This window comes from Doryrhamphus excisus, linkage group LG20 (assembly GCF_037039965.1).
Source record: "Doryrhamphus excisus strain RoL-2023G ecotype Guam linkage group LG20, RoL_Dexc_Guam_v1.1, whole genome shotgun sequence".
Taxonomy (NCBI): Eukaryota; Metazoa; Chordata; class Actinopteri; order Syngnathiformes; family Syngnathidae; genus Doryrhamphus; species Doryrhamphus excisus.
The window spans coordinates 7735070-7752097 of record NC_136376.1 but is presented as its reverse complement, the minus strand read 5'-3'; the positions used below and the strand labels follow the sequence as shown (position 1 = coordinate 7752097).

The 17028-nt window shown below is 40.2% G+C and overlaps 1 protein-coding gene across 1 annotated transcript in view; it reads right to left on the bottom strand.

Moving 5' to 3' along the window:
• LOC131108260 (A-type potassium channel modulatory protein KCNIP2) overlaps positions 1-16721 on the bottom strand; it is a 141301-nt gene extending 124580 nt beyond the window's left edge. The window contains exon 1 of the mRNA XM_078799413.1: positions 16662-16721. Coding sequence (XP_078655539.1) covers positions 16662-16686 — 25 coding nt within the window. The 5' untranslated portion in view covers positions 16687-16721. The remainder of the gene's footprint in view (positions 1-16661) is intronic.
• Between the last annotated feature and the right edge of the window lie 307 nt (positions 16722-17028).

Here is a 17028-nt window from a genome sequence, read left to right as displayed (position 1 = left end):
GGCCAAGGGTGGAATTGAACCCTGGTCTCCAATTAGTATATTGTTATACATATTTTTTCATTGTAACTTTCCTAAAATCACATCTTGTCTTGTTCAATTCCAGTTTTAATAATAAAAACTTAGATCGATATAGTGTATGGTCTCCATAGTCCTGTATGCACTCCCCACAACACCCTGAAGTGGCACATAGAGGAGTGACGATTGTGTCAATTCTCCATTGAGCAAAAACACACTGCAACTCCACAGAGACGCTGCAGTAGTCCTTAAGTAATTGTTTGCCAACATGCAATACAAAACAACCTTGGTGAACAATTTGCCACAGCGGCGTCCAGGAATTGCGTAGTAGTAAAAAAAGTAGTAAATTGATAGAGGTGAGTTACCGCAGCCTCCTTTGGGACATGAGTGCCACCGGCTTGGTACTATAACTAAAAGCCTGCAGGGATTCGAACCTCCAAAACGGCTGTCACATAACAATTACAGATTTACCTCATGTATGTCTCTACTCGACAACCTCCAGGGTAGATGACAACCTTAAAAAAGGCTTGTAAGAATATGATTTGTACACACAAAATGTGGTAATAACTACAAAAGCAATCTTCATTCGCTAAATGTACTGCAAAAAAGGTCAGTAAGGATAATTCATAATGCCGCCTACAGAGAACATAATAACTTTCTAAAATCACAAATACTTCAACTTGCTGATATAGTTCATCTTCAAACAGCTAAAATAATGCATAAGGCTAAAAATAACCAATTACCTAAAAATGTCATCCAATACTTCTCTACAAGAGAGGAGAAATATGATCTCAGGGAAGAACTACATTTGAAACACTTACTATATACTACTAGGACTACGTTAAAAAGCCATAGCATTTCAGTATGTGGAATCAAACTATGGAATGGATTGAGTAAGACCCTCAAACAATGCACAACGATGAGCCAATTCAAGAAACAATACAAGCAGTTGATGTTTGCTAAATACAAGGATGAAGAGTCTTGAACCAGTCATGATGTGCTATACATATCACTATATTGACACTTACTATGGTACACATTATGTCATTGGATGCTCATATCACCTTGTACTTTAAAAAAAAAAAAACTTTAAGAAAGCAGGAAGTGAACAAATGTAACAGTTACTGATTGTAAAAGTACCAGATGGACATGTGGAACTGTGAACTGATTATGTGATGCATTCAATTGTAATCTGATGCATGTTCAAATGAAATAATACCATTACCATTACCAAAACATGTTAATACTATAGGCATACAATCTGAACAAAGCAATTGTGGAGGTGTACCTAATGAAGCGTCCAGTAAATATACATTGCTGTGTAATCTGCCCCCCTGATTCACCACCCCGATTAGGCCATCCCTCCCATTGAACTTCCAATATAAGTTGGAGGTCCATCATCCTTCAGTCTTTTTCACGCCTTGCTCTCCTCCGCCTCCTTCCCCCCTTGGGAAGCCCTGAGAGTGGTGGCATCCCCCCTCCTCCTGATAAATGAGCTCCAGGAGCTGGGGAACCTCCCATTCTGTGGAGGAGACTATTACACACGGAGAGATTGGGGCGAGCAGAGGAGGGATGCTGCTCACTGGACTGTGAAATTCTGTGAGAGGAATGATGGTGCTTTCATGAGGTCGTCCCGACCAAATCTCTGTGGGTAAAGTTTGTTTTGCTAGCTTTTAGAAGGAATAGTCTCACTCTATGGGGATCACCGCTGCAGGGCCATGGTGCTAAGCAAATAGTTCATTAAACAATGTGTTGTTTTAGCTACTATCTCATTTCCTGACTTCTATTTCCAAAGTGGGGTACGCGTGACCCCAGGGGTACACCAATTTTTAATACAGGGTACATGATTACAAATAAAAACAATTAGCTCAAAACACTCAGAATTGCAAGTGTGCCTGAACGCCTCACGCAGCAAGAACAGAGCATTAAGTTGTTTATTGCTGTGTGTGCATCATTAGAACAATTTGATTACTTTTTATATTTTGATTATTATTACTCCTCCCCCACACTTTCCAGACCAATCAAAGTATGATATCATATCTTTGCCTTGCACTCCTATTACTGTGAGCACAATGAGTGGGTGGTTAACCAGCATCAGTAAGAGCGGTTCTGGATGGAACAAGAAGGCACTGAAGTTGAAGCAGATATAGAAGAGGAAGTAGAAGACAGTTCAGTCAGTAGATGGAGAGAAGGAGGCAAATGAAGAACAAGCACAAGAGACATTCCAGTCCAAAAGTCGAGACTTGCACTGGTCTTCATCACCCCCGAACAGAGGAGGTAGAGCGATGAGGTCAGGACCAACACTGGATGCAACATCTTATACAGCTTCCAATTTCATAATTATAATTATACCACATATGATAAAGGAATCTCGCTCTGTAATGCAAAGGATTTTACACATTGAAGGGAAATTTTAACATAACATAACACACAGTTTAGTTGTATATGTGAAAATTGTAAACAATTCATGGTGTTATATTTGTTATTTTTATGTAAAACAACTATTTTTTATATTATTATTGTGATTTTTTTGGCTAAATTTGGGCTGCATGGTTCAAGTGGTTAGTGCGCAGGCCACACAGCTAGAAGACCCGAGTTCGATTCCACCCTCAGCCATCTGAGTTTGCATGTTCTCCCCGTGCATGCGTGGGTTTTCTCCGGGTACTCCGGTTTCCTCCCACATTCCAAAAACATGCTAGGTTAATTGGCGACTCCAAATTGTCCATAGGTATGAATGTGAGTGTGAATGGTTGTTTGTCTATATGTGCCCTGTGATTGGCTGGCGACCAGTCCAGGGTGTACCCCTCCTCTCGCCTGAAGACAGCTGGGATAGGCTCCAGCACCCCCAGGAACCCTTGTGGGGATAAGTGGTAGAAAATGAAGGAATGAATGGCTAAATTTGGGGTGCATGGTGGAAAGAGTGTTTAGTGCGTAGGCCACACAGCTAGGAGAGCCGAGTTCGATTCCACCCTTGGCCATCTCTGTGTGGAGTTTGCATGTTCTCCCCGTTTTCTCCGGGTACTCCGGTTTCCTCCCACATTCCAAAAACATGCTAGGTTAATTGGCGACTCCAAATTGTCTATAGGTATGAATGAGAGTGTGAATGGTTGTTTGTCTATATGTGCCCTGTGGAATGTGGGAGGAAACCGGAGTACCCGGAGAAACTGCACAGGGGGAACATGCACAGCGATGGCCGAGAGTGGAATTGAACTCGGGTGTCCTAGCTGTGAGGTCTGTGCGCTAACCACTCGACCGCCGTGCAGCCCTCTTCATAGTTAAAGTGACAATATTATATTGCACAAGAAAAAAGCTGAGCAAAACAAAACAGTCGAATACAATTCTGTATTCAGTCTTTTGTCTCATGCATGCAAGCCTCCAGATACCAGGAAGGAGGCAAAGAACCTTCAGTTTGGTCTCCTGGATACGCAGCTGAGATGTCAGTCATGCAATCACCTGACCGACATACCGGCCCCTGATGTCATGAGGGGGATACGAAGTGAAACGGCATAGCGGAGATGAAGGGAGGAGATGTGGTGCAGCCATTTATACATGACATTTACCCTAAACATGCTCACTGGCCTTTGGCTACAACACATACACTCACTCGCGTTTGGCTCTTATTTCAAGACAGAAAAGAGAGTCATTTATCAAAATGTGGCAGCAGGTGAAATTTTTTGCCATTCTTCTAGTTTAGCTACAAGAAAGCCGGTAAGGTGACCATTACTTATTTCAGCACCGCTGCCCTGCCGTGTCGTCAACACAGCTCAACTCCGCGTTTGTATTGATTGTTCCCACACAAATCCCTCATAGGTTTGGAGGTGAGGCTTATTTATTTCCATGCTATCCTTGTGATTTAGAGGTGCATGGGTTCATATGAAGGGGCGTCCCGAGGGCTGTGAATAATCCAGGGGTGGGGAACCGATGGCTTGCGAGTCAGAAGTGGCTCTTTTGATAACTGTATCTGTCGCTCAATCATTTCTTAACACGATAAAATGTATTTATTTTCATGTATTTTTTTCCCTGCTGGTATTTTACAATGAACAGGACAGAAATCAAATGAAAAAATAAAAATAAAAATAAAAATAAAAATAAAAATAAAAATAAAAATAAAAATAAAAATAAAAATAAAAATAAAAATAAAAATAAAAATAAAAATAAAAATAAAAATAAAAATAAAAATATTTTTTGGGGTTTTAAAATACTTCTAAAGCCATTTTTATTTGTTTCCATTAAGGGAAAAAGATTCACAGTCTTAAGTCCATGCACTCTATCCTTCTCCTGGAAAACTTCTGATACTTTGTTGTAAAAGTCTGATCACCTTCTGGTGAGCTTGACGATATACTTCTCTATTTTGGCAGTCAAATTAATTGATTTGTTCTATAGAGCTGCTCTTCAGTTGGTGCTGCCACTGTGGAAGGACACTGTGGAAGGACAGCAGTGACAAGCACTATCCCGCTCATGCACACCCCCACCCCTTCAGGACTGCAGGATGTATGTGGGACCTTGTTGTTTAATTGCATGCACAGTAAACTGGCTAATGTTCTAAAAGTGCTGCCTACCAACCCTTGATAGGAAGTATGCTGTCACACGCAGTAAATGTAGGAGATCATCAATATTTCATGCTTGGTCATGCAAGTCATGCAAAGTGAATGACTTGGGAGGACAGAAAATAAATATTTGCATGTGACGGGGCTTTTTCTCCTCTCTGATAGGCCGGTACAGAACCTGACCTCACACCACCACCTGAAGTAGACGGATTGTTATTTTAAGAGAGAACCTTTTCTTCTGCAAACACAGCTTCTTCTCAAACTAGATTCTGTGTTAGAGTAACTCTAGCACATCAAATTTTAAAACAGAGTACTGTTAGTTAAGGATGAAAAGCAAGAAAGAAAATTATGCAAAGTTGTATTTTTTTTTGCACTAAGTGCTTTCCACCACAGGGTTTGACGTCTACATTCCATTCATGTGGAGAAAAGACAACGGAAAACACTCCTTGGCATAAATCTTGTCTCAAACATTTGCATAATGTGTCAAATAATCTTTCTGATCCGTTTTGTTCTTGTCCTCTAGCGCAATCATTGATCCTTTTATCAACAAAGGCTTAAGCGTTTGTCTCCAGTGACCCATCTGCTCTCCATCCTTTTTGTACATACAGCATGAGGCCGGGCTTTGAATATGGATGAACTTGCCAATAATGCAATCTACATCAAGAAGACATCTGTCAAATTGGGTTCTTTCGACACACAAAATGACAGAAGCAATTGCACTTTGACTGACGGGAAGATTTCAAAGTATCTCCCATCACGGCAGGAGCTCCTCAAGCAGACAAAGGAATAAACCAAGAGAGAGAGAGAAAGACAGAGAGGGATGAAGGGGGAAAAGTGAATGCCGCCAAGAGGTACCTATCTCAGAGGTAGACGGCTAATTAATCTCCCAGAAGGAGGCAAGGGGAACGTCAAAATAGCAACAAGCGGAAAAACAATGACAGGAAAACTGCATCCATGTAATGAGGGGGGGGGCAAGGAGGAAATAACAAGTACATGATAAACGCTAATCGAGATCAGAGCATGTACAGGATTGGATGACGGCAGGTGCTATTGCTGCAAATATGAGGCAAGACAACCTTTCCAAGACATCATCATAAAACGTGAGACAAAAAGGGGTGTTCAATTTCCCCTAACCCACTTCCGGTTACTGTCAGAGGTTGAATTGTATTTTTAACGTGAAGTTGGAACCTGTAGGTCAGGGCAGGTGACTCGACTCGACTCGACTACTCGACTAGACTTGGCTCGACTCGACTAGAGTAGACTAGACTACTCGACTAGACTTGACTCGACTCGACTAGACTACTCGACTCGACTCGACGACCCGACTCGACTACTCGACGAGACTTGACTTGACTCGACGACTCGACTCGACTACTCGACTAGACTTGACTTGACTCGACGACTCGACTCGACTACTCGACTAGACTTGACTTGACTCGACTAGACTACTCGACTCGACTCGACTAGACTACTCGACTCGACAAGACTAGACTACTCAACTCGACAAGACTAGACTACTCAACTCGACTAGACTACTCGACTCGACTAGACTAGACTACTCGACTAGAGTAGACTTGACTCGACTAGACTACTCGACTCGACTCGACTCGACTAGACTACTCGACTCAACTAGACTACTAGACTAGACTAGACTAGACTAGACTAGACTAGACTAGACTAGACTAGACTCGACTCGACTAGATTAGACTAGACTAGATTACATTACATTAGATTACATTACATTAGATTTGACTCGACTTTATTGTTATTGCTCATGTCACTGGTACAGGGTAACAAAATGCAGTTAGCATCCAACCAGAAGTGCAAAATTATAAATACCTTATTAGTAAGTAAGTATAGAAATAGAATAGAGCTGTAAGTGGACAGATATATGTACAAACTATAACAGGCTATGACTATGATACAGTGTGGATATATACAGGGATATAAATGACTATAATATGGCTATTGCAGATTATACAGATTATAAACAGTATGCACAGTATGAATGTGACAAGATATAATAACAGAAATATATACAGTACTGCAATGAAGTGATTGGGGGGGCAGAGTTCAGCAGGGGGATGTGAGTAGTGGAAGGGGTGGGCAAAAAAACGCTGTTCCTGAACCTGGTGGTGAGGCAGAACCTTACCAAATACAAGATAAAAACCTAAGATACAATCATTATTTTTCATATAAACAGAAATGTCAGTACTTGCATCATGCTGAAAGTGTGAGGGTGTGCTTGAGCTGGAAGATGCTGGAGGATGATATATCCAACTTTACCAGAACCTTTCCAGGAGAAGGCTATAGGGTCCATGCACTTCATAGACAAAAGGTAAGACCATAAAATCAATCAGGGGTGTCCAAAGTGCATTTGGACATGCATCTTTTTTTTGTTATTAGCCTGCGGTCAAACCCAAAGAATAAAAATAAATAAATTTGGAAAATACAGCAACGAGAAGAAGCTGAAATTGTCACGGTGCGGCATGGCGGTGCTGCAAGTAATAGTCATTTCATGACCAAAGTAAGCAACCGCAATCAATGCTCAAAAAACTAAAACGAAAATGAACTAAATAATTAAGAGCATTAAGGTGCATGTAAAACTGTAATTGCAAAACTATTTTTAAAAAGTGTTTGGTGTTAATATTTTTAGAGGTCCTGAAGGAATTAATTCCATTTAAGTTATTTCTTATGGGAAAAATTGACTCAGTTAGCGTACGATTCAGACCTTTTGAAATCAATTAATAGCGCTAACCGAGCTCCCACGGAGCGTTTACATATTTCCGTAAAACAATAAAGGTTTTAATTGGAAATGATAAAAACTCCTCATTGGGTTTCGCTTCTAAAAACTTAATTTCATAGACGGTGGTGGGGAACTAGACTGGTTTTGTGACCAACTACAACAACCAGGCTAGACAGCAGAGAAGCTAAAAAAAAAAAAAAAAAAACAGAGCAGGAACTGATAAAGGATGTGAAAATGTTGCATTCAGTCAGCACTTGATATCTTAGGTGTGTGCATACTCACTTTATTGTGGGCACATACATACACAGGTGGAGGAGGAGAGGATTTTAAATAGTCACCAATCTTAAAGAAGGCAGCAAAAATGCAGGTCAGCAGAAGATATGAACGACATGCTTCGGTGTAGTGTGATGTGCACATTAGCTCAATTTTCAGCTTTGACAGTGGAAAATACCTTTTCCTGAAAGCCAAACAATTTTGCATGATATGAACCTTGGACTCCAGCTACTGTATGCAGACCATCTTCAGCAGACAATAACTTAAAATCAAAATAATGTTATTTTGTATTGTATTAACTGTTCACATAATGATTTAAGTAGCGCTGTCAAATGATTAAAAATAAATTTCTAATCAATCAATCATGATTAAGCCCCATTTGCATCTATGTGTGAAATATGCACATTTTTTTTCTTCATTTTATTGAAAATAAAATATTTAAAAATAAAAGAGAGTAATTGAGCTTTGTCAGTATGGAAAGTCATTTCAACCACAGTGAGAGCCATTATCCACAAATGGCAAAAACATAGAACAGTGGTGAACCTTCCCAGGAGTGGCCAGCTCATCCAAGAGGTCACAAAAGACCCCACAAAAAAACAAAAGACCCCACAACAATATCCAAAGACCTGCAGGCATCACTCCCCCTAAGAAAGAAAGAAACAAAGAAAAAAGAAAAGTTTATTAAAAGCCATTTATAAAGCTTTGGGACTCCAGCAAACCACAGTGAGAGCCATTATCCACAAATGGCAAAAACATAGAACAGTGGTGAACCTTCCCAGGAGTGGCCAGCTCATCCAAGAGGTCACAAAAGACCCCACAACAATATCCAAAGACCTGCAGGCGTCACTCCCCCCAAGAAAAAAGAAAGAAAGAAAGGAAGCAAGGAAGGAAGCAAGGAAAGAAAGAAAGAAAGAAAGAAAGAAAGAAAGAAAGAAAGAAAGAAAGAAAGAAAGAAAAAAAAAGAAAGAAAGAAAGAAAGAAAGAAAGAAAGGAAGAAAGAAAGAAACGAAGCAAGAAAGAAAGAAAGAAAGAAAGAAAGAAAGAAAGAAAGAAAGAAAGAAAGAAAGAAAGAAAGAAAGAAAGAAAGAAAGAATTCTAAATCTTTGGGACTCCAGCAAACCACAGTGAGAGCCATTATCCACAAATGGCAAAACCATGGAACAGTGGTGAACCTTCCCAGAGTGGCCAGCCAACCAAAATTACCCCAAGAGCATAGCAAGGACTCATTCAATAGGTCACAAAAGACCCCGCAACAACATTGAAAGAACTGCAGGCCTCAATGAAGATCAGCGTTCATGACGCCACCATAAGAAAGACACATGGCAAAAACAACATGAAGGTCCGTCTCAATTTTGCTATAAAACATCTTGATCCTTGATCCTGAAGACCTTTTGAAAATACTTTGTGGTCTGACAAGACAAAGCTAGAACTTTTAGGGAAATGTGTGTCCCATTACATCTGGCATAAAAATAACGTTGCATTTCAGAAATTGAACATCATGCCTAAAGTAAAACATGGTGGTGGTAGTGTGATGGAAGACTTGCTGTAATGGAACCAATGGAACCATGAAATTTACTATCTACCAAAAAATCCTCAAACAGAACCCTACGTGGGTTCTGCAGCAGAACAATGATCCAAAATACAAGTCCACCAAGAAAAACAAAATGAAGACTTTGGACTGGCCTAGTCAAAGTCCTGACCTGAATGCTATTGAGATGCTGTTGCATGACCTTCAAAAAGCCGCTTCATGCTCTCGCTAGCTGATGTCACACGGATCACTTCCCAGGCCCCGCTTCTTAAAGGCACACACACAAGACACCGTATTAAACTTCATGTTGACACTTCACATCTTCTGAATGCCTTATTTTGGTTTATTTTATCATGTTTATGCTTGAAAATGCTTAATTTAGACATTGAGTATCATTAATGCACACATCTTCAGTTTTTCTGTTAACTATATCAATATTCATTCATTTTCTACTGCTTTTTCCTCACGAGGGTCGCGGTGGTGTTGGAGCCTATCCCAGCTGTCTTCGGGCAAGAGGCGGGGTACATCCTGGACAGCCAATCACAGGGCACATATAGACAAACAACCATTCACACTCACATTCATACCTATGGACAATTTGGTCACCAATTAACCTAGCATGTTTTTGGAATGTGGGAGGAAACCGGAGTACCCGGAGAAAACCCACGCATGCACAAGGAGAACATGCAAAATCCACACAGAGATGGCCGAGGGTGGAATTGAACCCTGGTCTCCTAGCTGTGAGGTCTGCGCGCGAATCACTAGACCGTCGTGCCGCCCCTATATCAATATTTTTATTTTCAAATTGTATTCATTCATTTTAATGATTCATTTTCTAACTGATTTAATAATAATAATCAAGGTAGAAAAACATTGCTCTCTGAAATCGTAGCCCAAATATCGCGGTCCTTGTCGCATTGCATGCAACATTGCATAAAATAATAATGTAGTTATATTTATGGGGGAGCTACAATGACAATAATGGACCACATTGAGTCATGTGCCTGCACACAGCGACTGAAAATGGTGACAGATGAACAACATTGGAATTCATGTTAAGAGTTGTTCATTTGAATGCATAGAGGTGTGTGATTTGAACACAGGGGAGAAACACTGACTTATTGCAACTTGCAGGCAAACAGACAGTCTTTCCAATTAATAGTGCAGTAATACAAACACACACACACAATTTAATTGGAAAAGAAGCACATATTTGCATTGGTCTTGTGTGGACCAACCAATATGTCCACATAACAAAAGTGTAACACCATGAAATACAGACAAGAACACACACTAGCTGCAGGAGGAAACACCGAGCAGGTACACAGTGCATTGTCACACCTGGGGGAGCACACGTTGCTGTTGCTATTTTTGTTCATGAATGAACCCAATTTTTCCTGACCTGCATCTTCTGCATCCAAAAATGACATCATTGAAGGAGCCTGGCAAACAAAAGTCCTTCTTAGTGGTATTTTATTTACTCTATGTAGAGAACACAGTTATTATTCAGTGTATTGCAAGTGTGTGTATAAACTGTTACACTGGATGTGTGTTGGTGTGCGTCATCACTGTGTGTGTTCTGTTTGTATGGAATTTGTGGCCTTTGTAGTCGTTTTAAATGAAATAAAAGGACGCAGACAGAATTCCAATCAACTGATTGAAAGAAAGAATGATGAGAATATTAGGGTAATTGGAGTTAATTATTGGAGTGTATTGATGATGGGTTTTGACATTCTTGCGCTCAGCTGCAGGCTGTCAGAAATCCTAATTGAGGCCTTGATTAATTCCATTGCTCTATTGTGAAGGATGGTGGCGGCATTGGGAGATTCCATTTGTTTAACATAATGTAGGTTTATTTTACAGATAGACTACTATACAGGCTGCACGGTGCAAAAGTGGTTAGCACGCAGGCCTCACGGCTAGGAGACCCGAGTTCAATTCCACCCTCAGCCACCTATGTGTGGAGTTTGCATGTTCTCCTCGTGCATGCGTGGTTTTTCTCTGAATACTCCGGTTTCCTCCCACATTCCAAAAACATGCTAGGTTAATTGGCGACTCCAAATTGTCCATAGGTATGAATGTGAGTGTGAATGGTTGTTTGACTATATGTGTCCTGTGATTGGCTGGCCACCAGTCCAAGGTGTACCCCGCCTCTTGTTGAAGACAGCTGGGATAGGCTCCAGCACCCCTGCAACCCTCGTGAGGAAAAGCGGTAGAAAATGAATGAATGAATTTCTGTGAAGCCATCTTGGTCTCCTCAGAGGAATGTTTGTCTTGTTAGCGGTTTAATTATCTACCTCAGTCGCCAGGAAAACTTCTTTCCTGTGTTGTCTGCTGCTCTACTGTGAGAGTTTTACTGCAGTAGCGATTACTTGTAGTTTCAAAGAGGCACTTGAGAACCGTTAATATTGGAACTATAAAACTCAAACCATGAAGCAAAAGGTTCTTAACAATACTTCCCACATTACTATTCTGTAAAAGTTGTCGTGTTCAGAGAGTTTTGGCTATTTTCAGTATAATATTTTCTTTGAGGTCATTTGTCAACACACATTGTGTGACAGCAGTAGCGGTAGTTGTTTAAACACAAGCGTGTTGCTTTTCTTACACCTTCACCATGTTTTATATATAATCCCCGCTGCCCGACTTGGCAGTACTGAGACGGGTAGCAGGTACCGCCTGACGTCCCGCTCTGGTGAACACTCCATCCATAGCGGCTGGGAAGACAATCTGGATCAACAAGAATGGGAATTGTAGTTGACCTCTTCCTTCCAAGAGACACCATCACATTCATTTGTTGACAGATTAATAATATAAGCCATTTCTCAAACTGATCAAAGTGCATTTAATTGTGAAATTGCTCTACAAAATAAGGTGTAAATCTCCAATTCACACACACACACCCACAGCAAAGCCTGTGGTTTAAAGTTGATTGATCACTGGTGGCGCCCTGACTGGAATGTGAAATTCAAGGGACATCTCAAAGATCAATAGGCATCTGACTCAGTGTCATTACATTACAGTAAAGACACAAGTCTATTCATTTAACATCACCGTAAACTGTATCTAATTTTGGCTTCCATTTCTTTCTAAGGTTTCTTTCTAATGAAAGGGGTGTACATGACTTCAAATAAGAACACAAATGTACAGTATAGTAGTAGTAGTGTAGTCATAATTTACATTTATAATATGAACAACATTGACTGTAATCGTTCTTCCTTTACCGCAATTCGATATAAATAATATAGTCGGCCTTTCATTTTGAAAAAATCCAACATCAAACCGTTCAGCTCATTCGGGTCAAAATGGCTACCAATTCAGACTTTTCGAAATATTGTCACATTTAGTGTAATTTCATATTGTCAGTGAAACTTTTCCCACTAAAAATGAATGGGCATAGTCATGGAGTCAGATGAACAGCAGAAATGACATTGACATTAAGTAAATAAATGCAGTAAATACATACACACAGAGCATCAATTAATACTCCATGGAATGACAAAAAGAAAAATGATGCAGACGATGCAGCGTCAGTAGACATTATATATGAATGTTGAAAAAGCTAAAGCAAAACTGAAATGTTTTGAAAAGGTAAAATTTAGCTTTTTGGAAGCTGAAGCTTGACTGAAATGCTGTGGAAATATGCTAAATCGTAGAATGGAAGTTAGAGTAGTTCAATAGTTTGAACTTGACTCTGGACTTGAACTTGAGATCTCTGAGTAAGGAACCAGGCAGCTTTTACAAGCCCGACAGAATGGGTCATACAGTGACGTCATATAAATTGCCCATTCATTTTCAATAGAAACATTGAAAATATGAACTGACACTAAGTGTGGGAATATTTTGAAAAGTCTGAATTGGTAGCATTATTTTTTTTTTGGGTGAAATTGAAGTGACTTCTGCAAGAAAGCAAAGCCTCTGCCCATATTAAAAATGTATGTGTGTGTGTGTGTCCTCTTATGTGTGTGTGTTTCGTGACTACCCTTTCTGGAACTTTGCTTAATCCTCTTCTGAAACACAAAGGAGGTCTGAGCTGATACATTATTTAACACACCCCTCACACACGTACACGCCTTTGCCTTAGTTGACACGTGCATGGACTGTTTGTGACTTAGCAACGTATCCACGAGTCTTTGTGGTCCACTGTATGTAATTTCCCTCCTTATTGTCTAATAATCATAGAAAATACAACTCCTCTTGTCTGTCTGCTTTCAGGCAGTAGCAACATAAAGTCATCCCACTGGTTCTTATCAACCGACTCTTAAAGGTCACTCCAAGTTCCGAGCTTGAATTATACATGGGTCCAAAAAGTATACATGAAATAGTCATGAAAGGGGATCAAGGTTTACAACTACATCTGAAGCTAAAATAGGCTACTATTTGACCAATTTAGGAGCATAATGTAAAAGTAAAAGGAAGTTAAAAGCCTCTCAGAGATTTAGAACAGGAACCATTTTGGAAATGGAAATGGAGTCACCATATTTTCTGAACCATAAGTCCATACACCACATGTGTGTTCATTCCAACATATGTAATGTTACACATATTTGTATTGGGACCAAATACACACTGCACAATACTCAGTGGGTTTTAGCATAATTGGAGGATTGGTTTTGGACGCCTATAGAAAGGCCCAAAAAAGGCCAGCATTGCTAGTCCAGTGAACAGCATCATGCCACGTCTAGCACTGATGTATTGGGACCAAATACACACTGCGCAATACTCAGTTGGTTTTAGCATAATTTGAGGTTTGGTTTTGGAGGCCTGTATAAAGGCCCAAAAAAGGCCAGCATTGCTAGTCCAGTGAACGGCATCATGCCACGTCTAGCACTGATGTATTGGGACCAAATACACACTGCGCAATACTCAGTTGGTTTTAGCATAATTTGAGGTTTGGTTTTGGAGGCCTGTATAAAGGCCCAAAAAAGGCCAGCATTGCTAGTCCAGTGAACGGCATCATGCTACGTCTAGCACTGATAGAGCTACAGTGATATAGTCAGGCTTATAGGCTGCTCCAAACCCACAATCAGAAACCTGCATGAACGCCATAACACAACAAGCTGCGTTGACGATAGACCACGCCCTTCATGAGAGACAGTGACAGCTCCCGAGTTTTTTGTTTGGAAATTATTTTTGAAATGTTTGGGTATGCCAATATCATAAAAAATGATTCATATGAGAAAAATCCACTTTCGGACTTCAAAATTAAAATGATGTTGAAAAATATGGTTATTATTATTTTATTTTTAGACAGATGTGAGTGTCTGACTGACATTATCGCCATTTAAAAAACATTATTTTTTATAGTTTTTTTTGCCAACACTGACCAAGGGAAGGAGTTTGAACAGTTTGTGCGCAGGGTGTGAGGTGTCTGCAGTGATGTTCTCTTCCCACTTTCAAAACATACCGCGTATTGATCAGCATTATAATGTTACATAGAATGTTTTATAAGGGTGTTAGTTTTACCCTGGGACCGATTATTTCAATAGGGCTACATCCATCTATGTGGTACGCAGAGACACACACCGCTTGTGAACCACATCGATACATAATTCATACTGCTTTAATGGTTATGATCAGGTTCATTAAACGTATGACTGCAAAACAATCACGGATACTTAAAGTAGGCTGATGCTTTATTTATTGCTTATAATTAAAAGTCAAATCAAGTGTTCAGTGTCGTGGACTCTGGTTCATTTGATCAGTTTTGATGTCATTCAACGACATAAACATAAAGCAAGTTTATTTTTAGAGTACAATTCATACACAGACAATTTAAAGTGCTTTACCGGTCCATAAAATTAAAGGAAGGCAAATTAAATAATTCCTTAAAATATGAAACTCATCATTAATTCAATACGTTAAAAATTAGGAATGCACAAAAGCATAATTTCAGTTGGTCATATGTGCAAGAAGCATAGGAAGGTCAGTCCTTTTATGAACAGTAGATAGTTGTACCTTCGCTCCTGCTCTCTGCAACTTGTTTCTGACGTCCCTACCGGTTGTTTTCGGGTCTTTCTTTACAGCTGTCACAATTACGTTGTCATCAACTTGTGATGTTTTCCTCTGTGTACCTTCTTTGCGACATTCCGAATGATTATAGCGTCTTTGATCAATATTTGTGCAATAGTTCTGATTCATTTCCAGTCACAATTGCTAGTTTTCACCTCTAAGATGCAATATATACAGGCAAAACCCAGCGTAGACATTCATTCATTCATTCATTCATTCATTTTCGACCGCTTATCTTCACGAGGGTCGTGGGGGTGCCGGAGCCTATCCCAGCTGTCTTTGGGCACCCTGGACTGGTCGCCAGGCAATCACAGGGCACATATAGACAAACAACCATTCACACTCACATTCATACCTATGGACAATTTGGAGTCGCTAATTAACCTAGCATGTTTTTGGAATGTGGGAGGAAACCGGAGTACCCGGAGAAAACCCACGCATGCATGGGGTGGAATTGAACCCTGGTCCTCATAGCTTTGTGGTCTGCACGCTAACCACTCGACCGCCGTGCCGCCACAGCATAGACATATAGTGCTATTTATTGATTGAATAAGCAATATAATTGGGAAACAGTACACGCCTGTCAGATATTTTTGGCTTCAAAAATATGCAATTTGGAAGGAGTCCACACAAAAACATGTAGGTTACACTATAAGTGATTTTTTTCAAGTTTTCTTCTGTCACTCATATGCAGCCATTTTTTTTCTTGACAGCCGTCTTATATGCAGGTCAATACAATATGTTGCACAAGAGCACCTTTGACATTCAGGCACAATCAAATGAGCCTGAACAACAACCATGTCACGAGGGAACACAATCATGTGACCAAAAGGCAAACCCTGGTTCCTCATTAAGCTCAAACAGACTCAGCTGCTTTAGGTCAAGTCACCAGCTGCAGCAGAACGTACAACTATCAGCCTTAATAAGTCTTAAGTGAACCGTGGGGATGTATGTATGTATGCATGGCAGAAATAATGTGACATCGAGAAAAAAAAAAAAAAGTGAGATTATGTCGCTACAGCGGTTGCGGTCAGATTTACTCGTATGCAGTGATGCATATATGCGGCTAGTATACAAATATCTACATTGAGTGAAAATGCATGTATACAAACATTTGCTGCCCACGTATGTGGCACATTTACACGACATGTTTACATGCAGTCAATATTCTGGTTTCTTAAACATTCAGAATAACCCGTTTACATGCCTGAACAAACAGGGTTATTCCTGTATACATGCTGATTGTAAACAATCGGGATCAAAACAGTGACAGTGTCACGCCCTGTGTGGGTTCCCACGTGACAGGTTGAGTTTGAGTTACTTTCTTGGGCTTTGGTTTTCATTTTGGACACTTATTTTGTATTGGACTTCCTGTTTTGCCTCGTCTGCCTTCGTTGCCATAGCCACCCACACCCGTCCCTAATTTGTCCCATCTAGTTCTGGTGTGTGTTTCTCCCCTTGTGGGATCATTGTTGTTTGTCCGTCAGCTACTTGAGTTGTGTTTCCTTCTGCTGCTATTATTGCTAAAATAAATATTATTTACCTGCATTTGGTCCTGCTCTCTGCATCCTGGGGTCGCACCGCAAAGCTCTCGTGGCCGACCGTGACAGACAGACATCTTGGCGGTTCTTCTTCCAGTATACAAAAACACCAGAAAGGCGTCTATAGACCGTCTTTGCATGTCAACATGTTTTGAAAATGGTTATTGGTGTTATTGGTACACAGCCGTGCACAACCAGGTTATTGCTAATATTGATAGGGTTATTTGACTTGCATGTAAACGTAGCCAATACCGATAAGCCTACACGTTTGAGCGCCATTGTGCACACAAATACACACCCATAGAAAAGTAATTCTTTTGCGCCAAAATATATCAATAAATATGCTTTCGTCACGCTCTTATTTAGTTT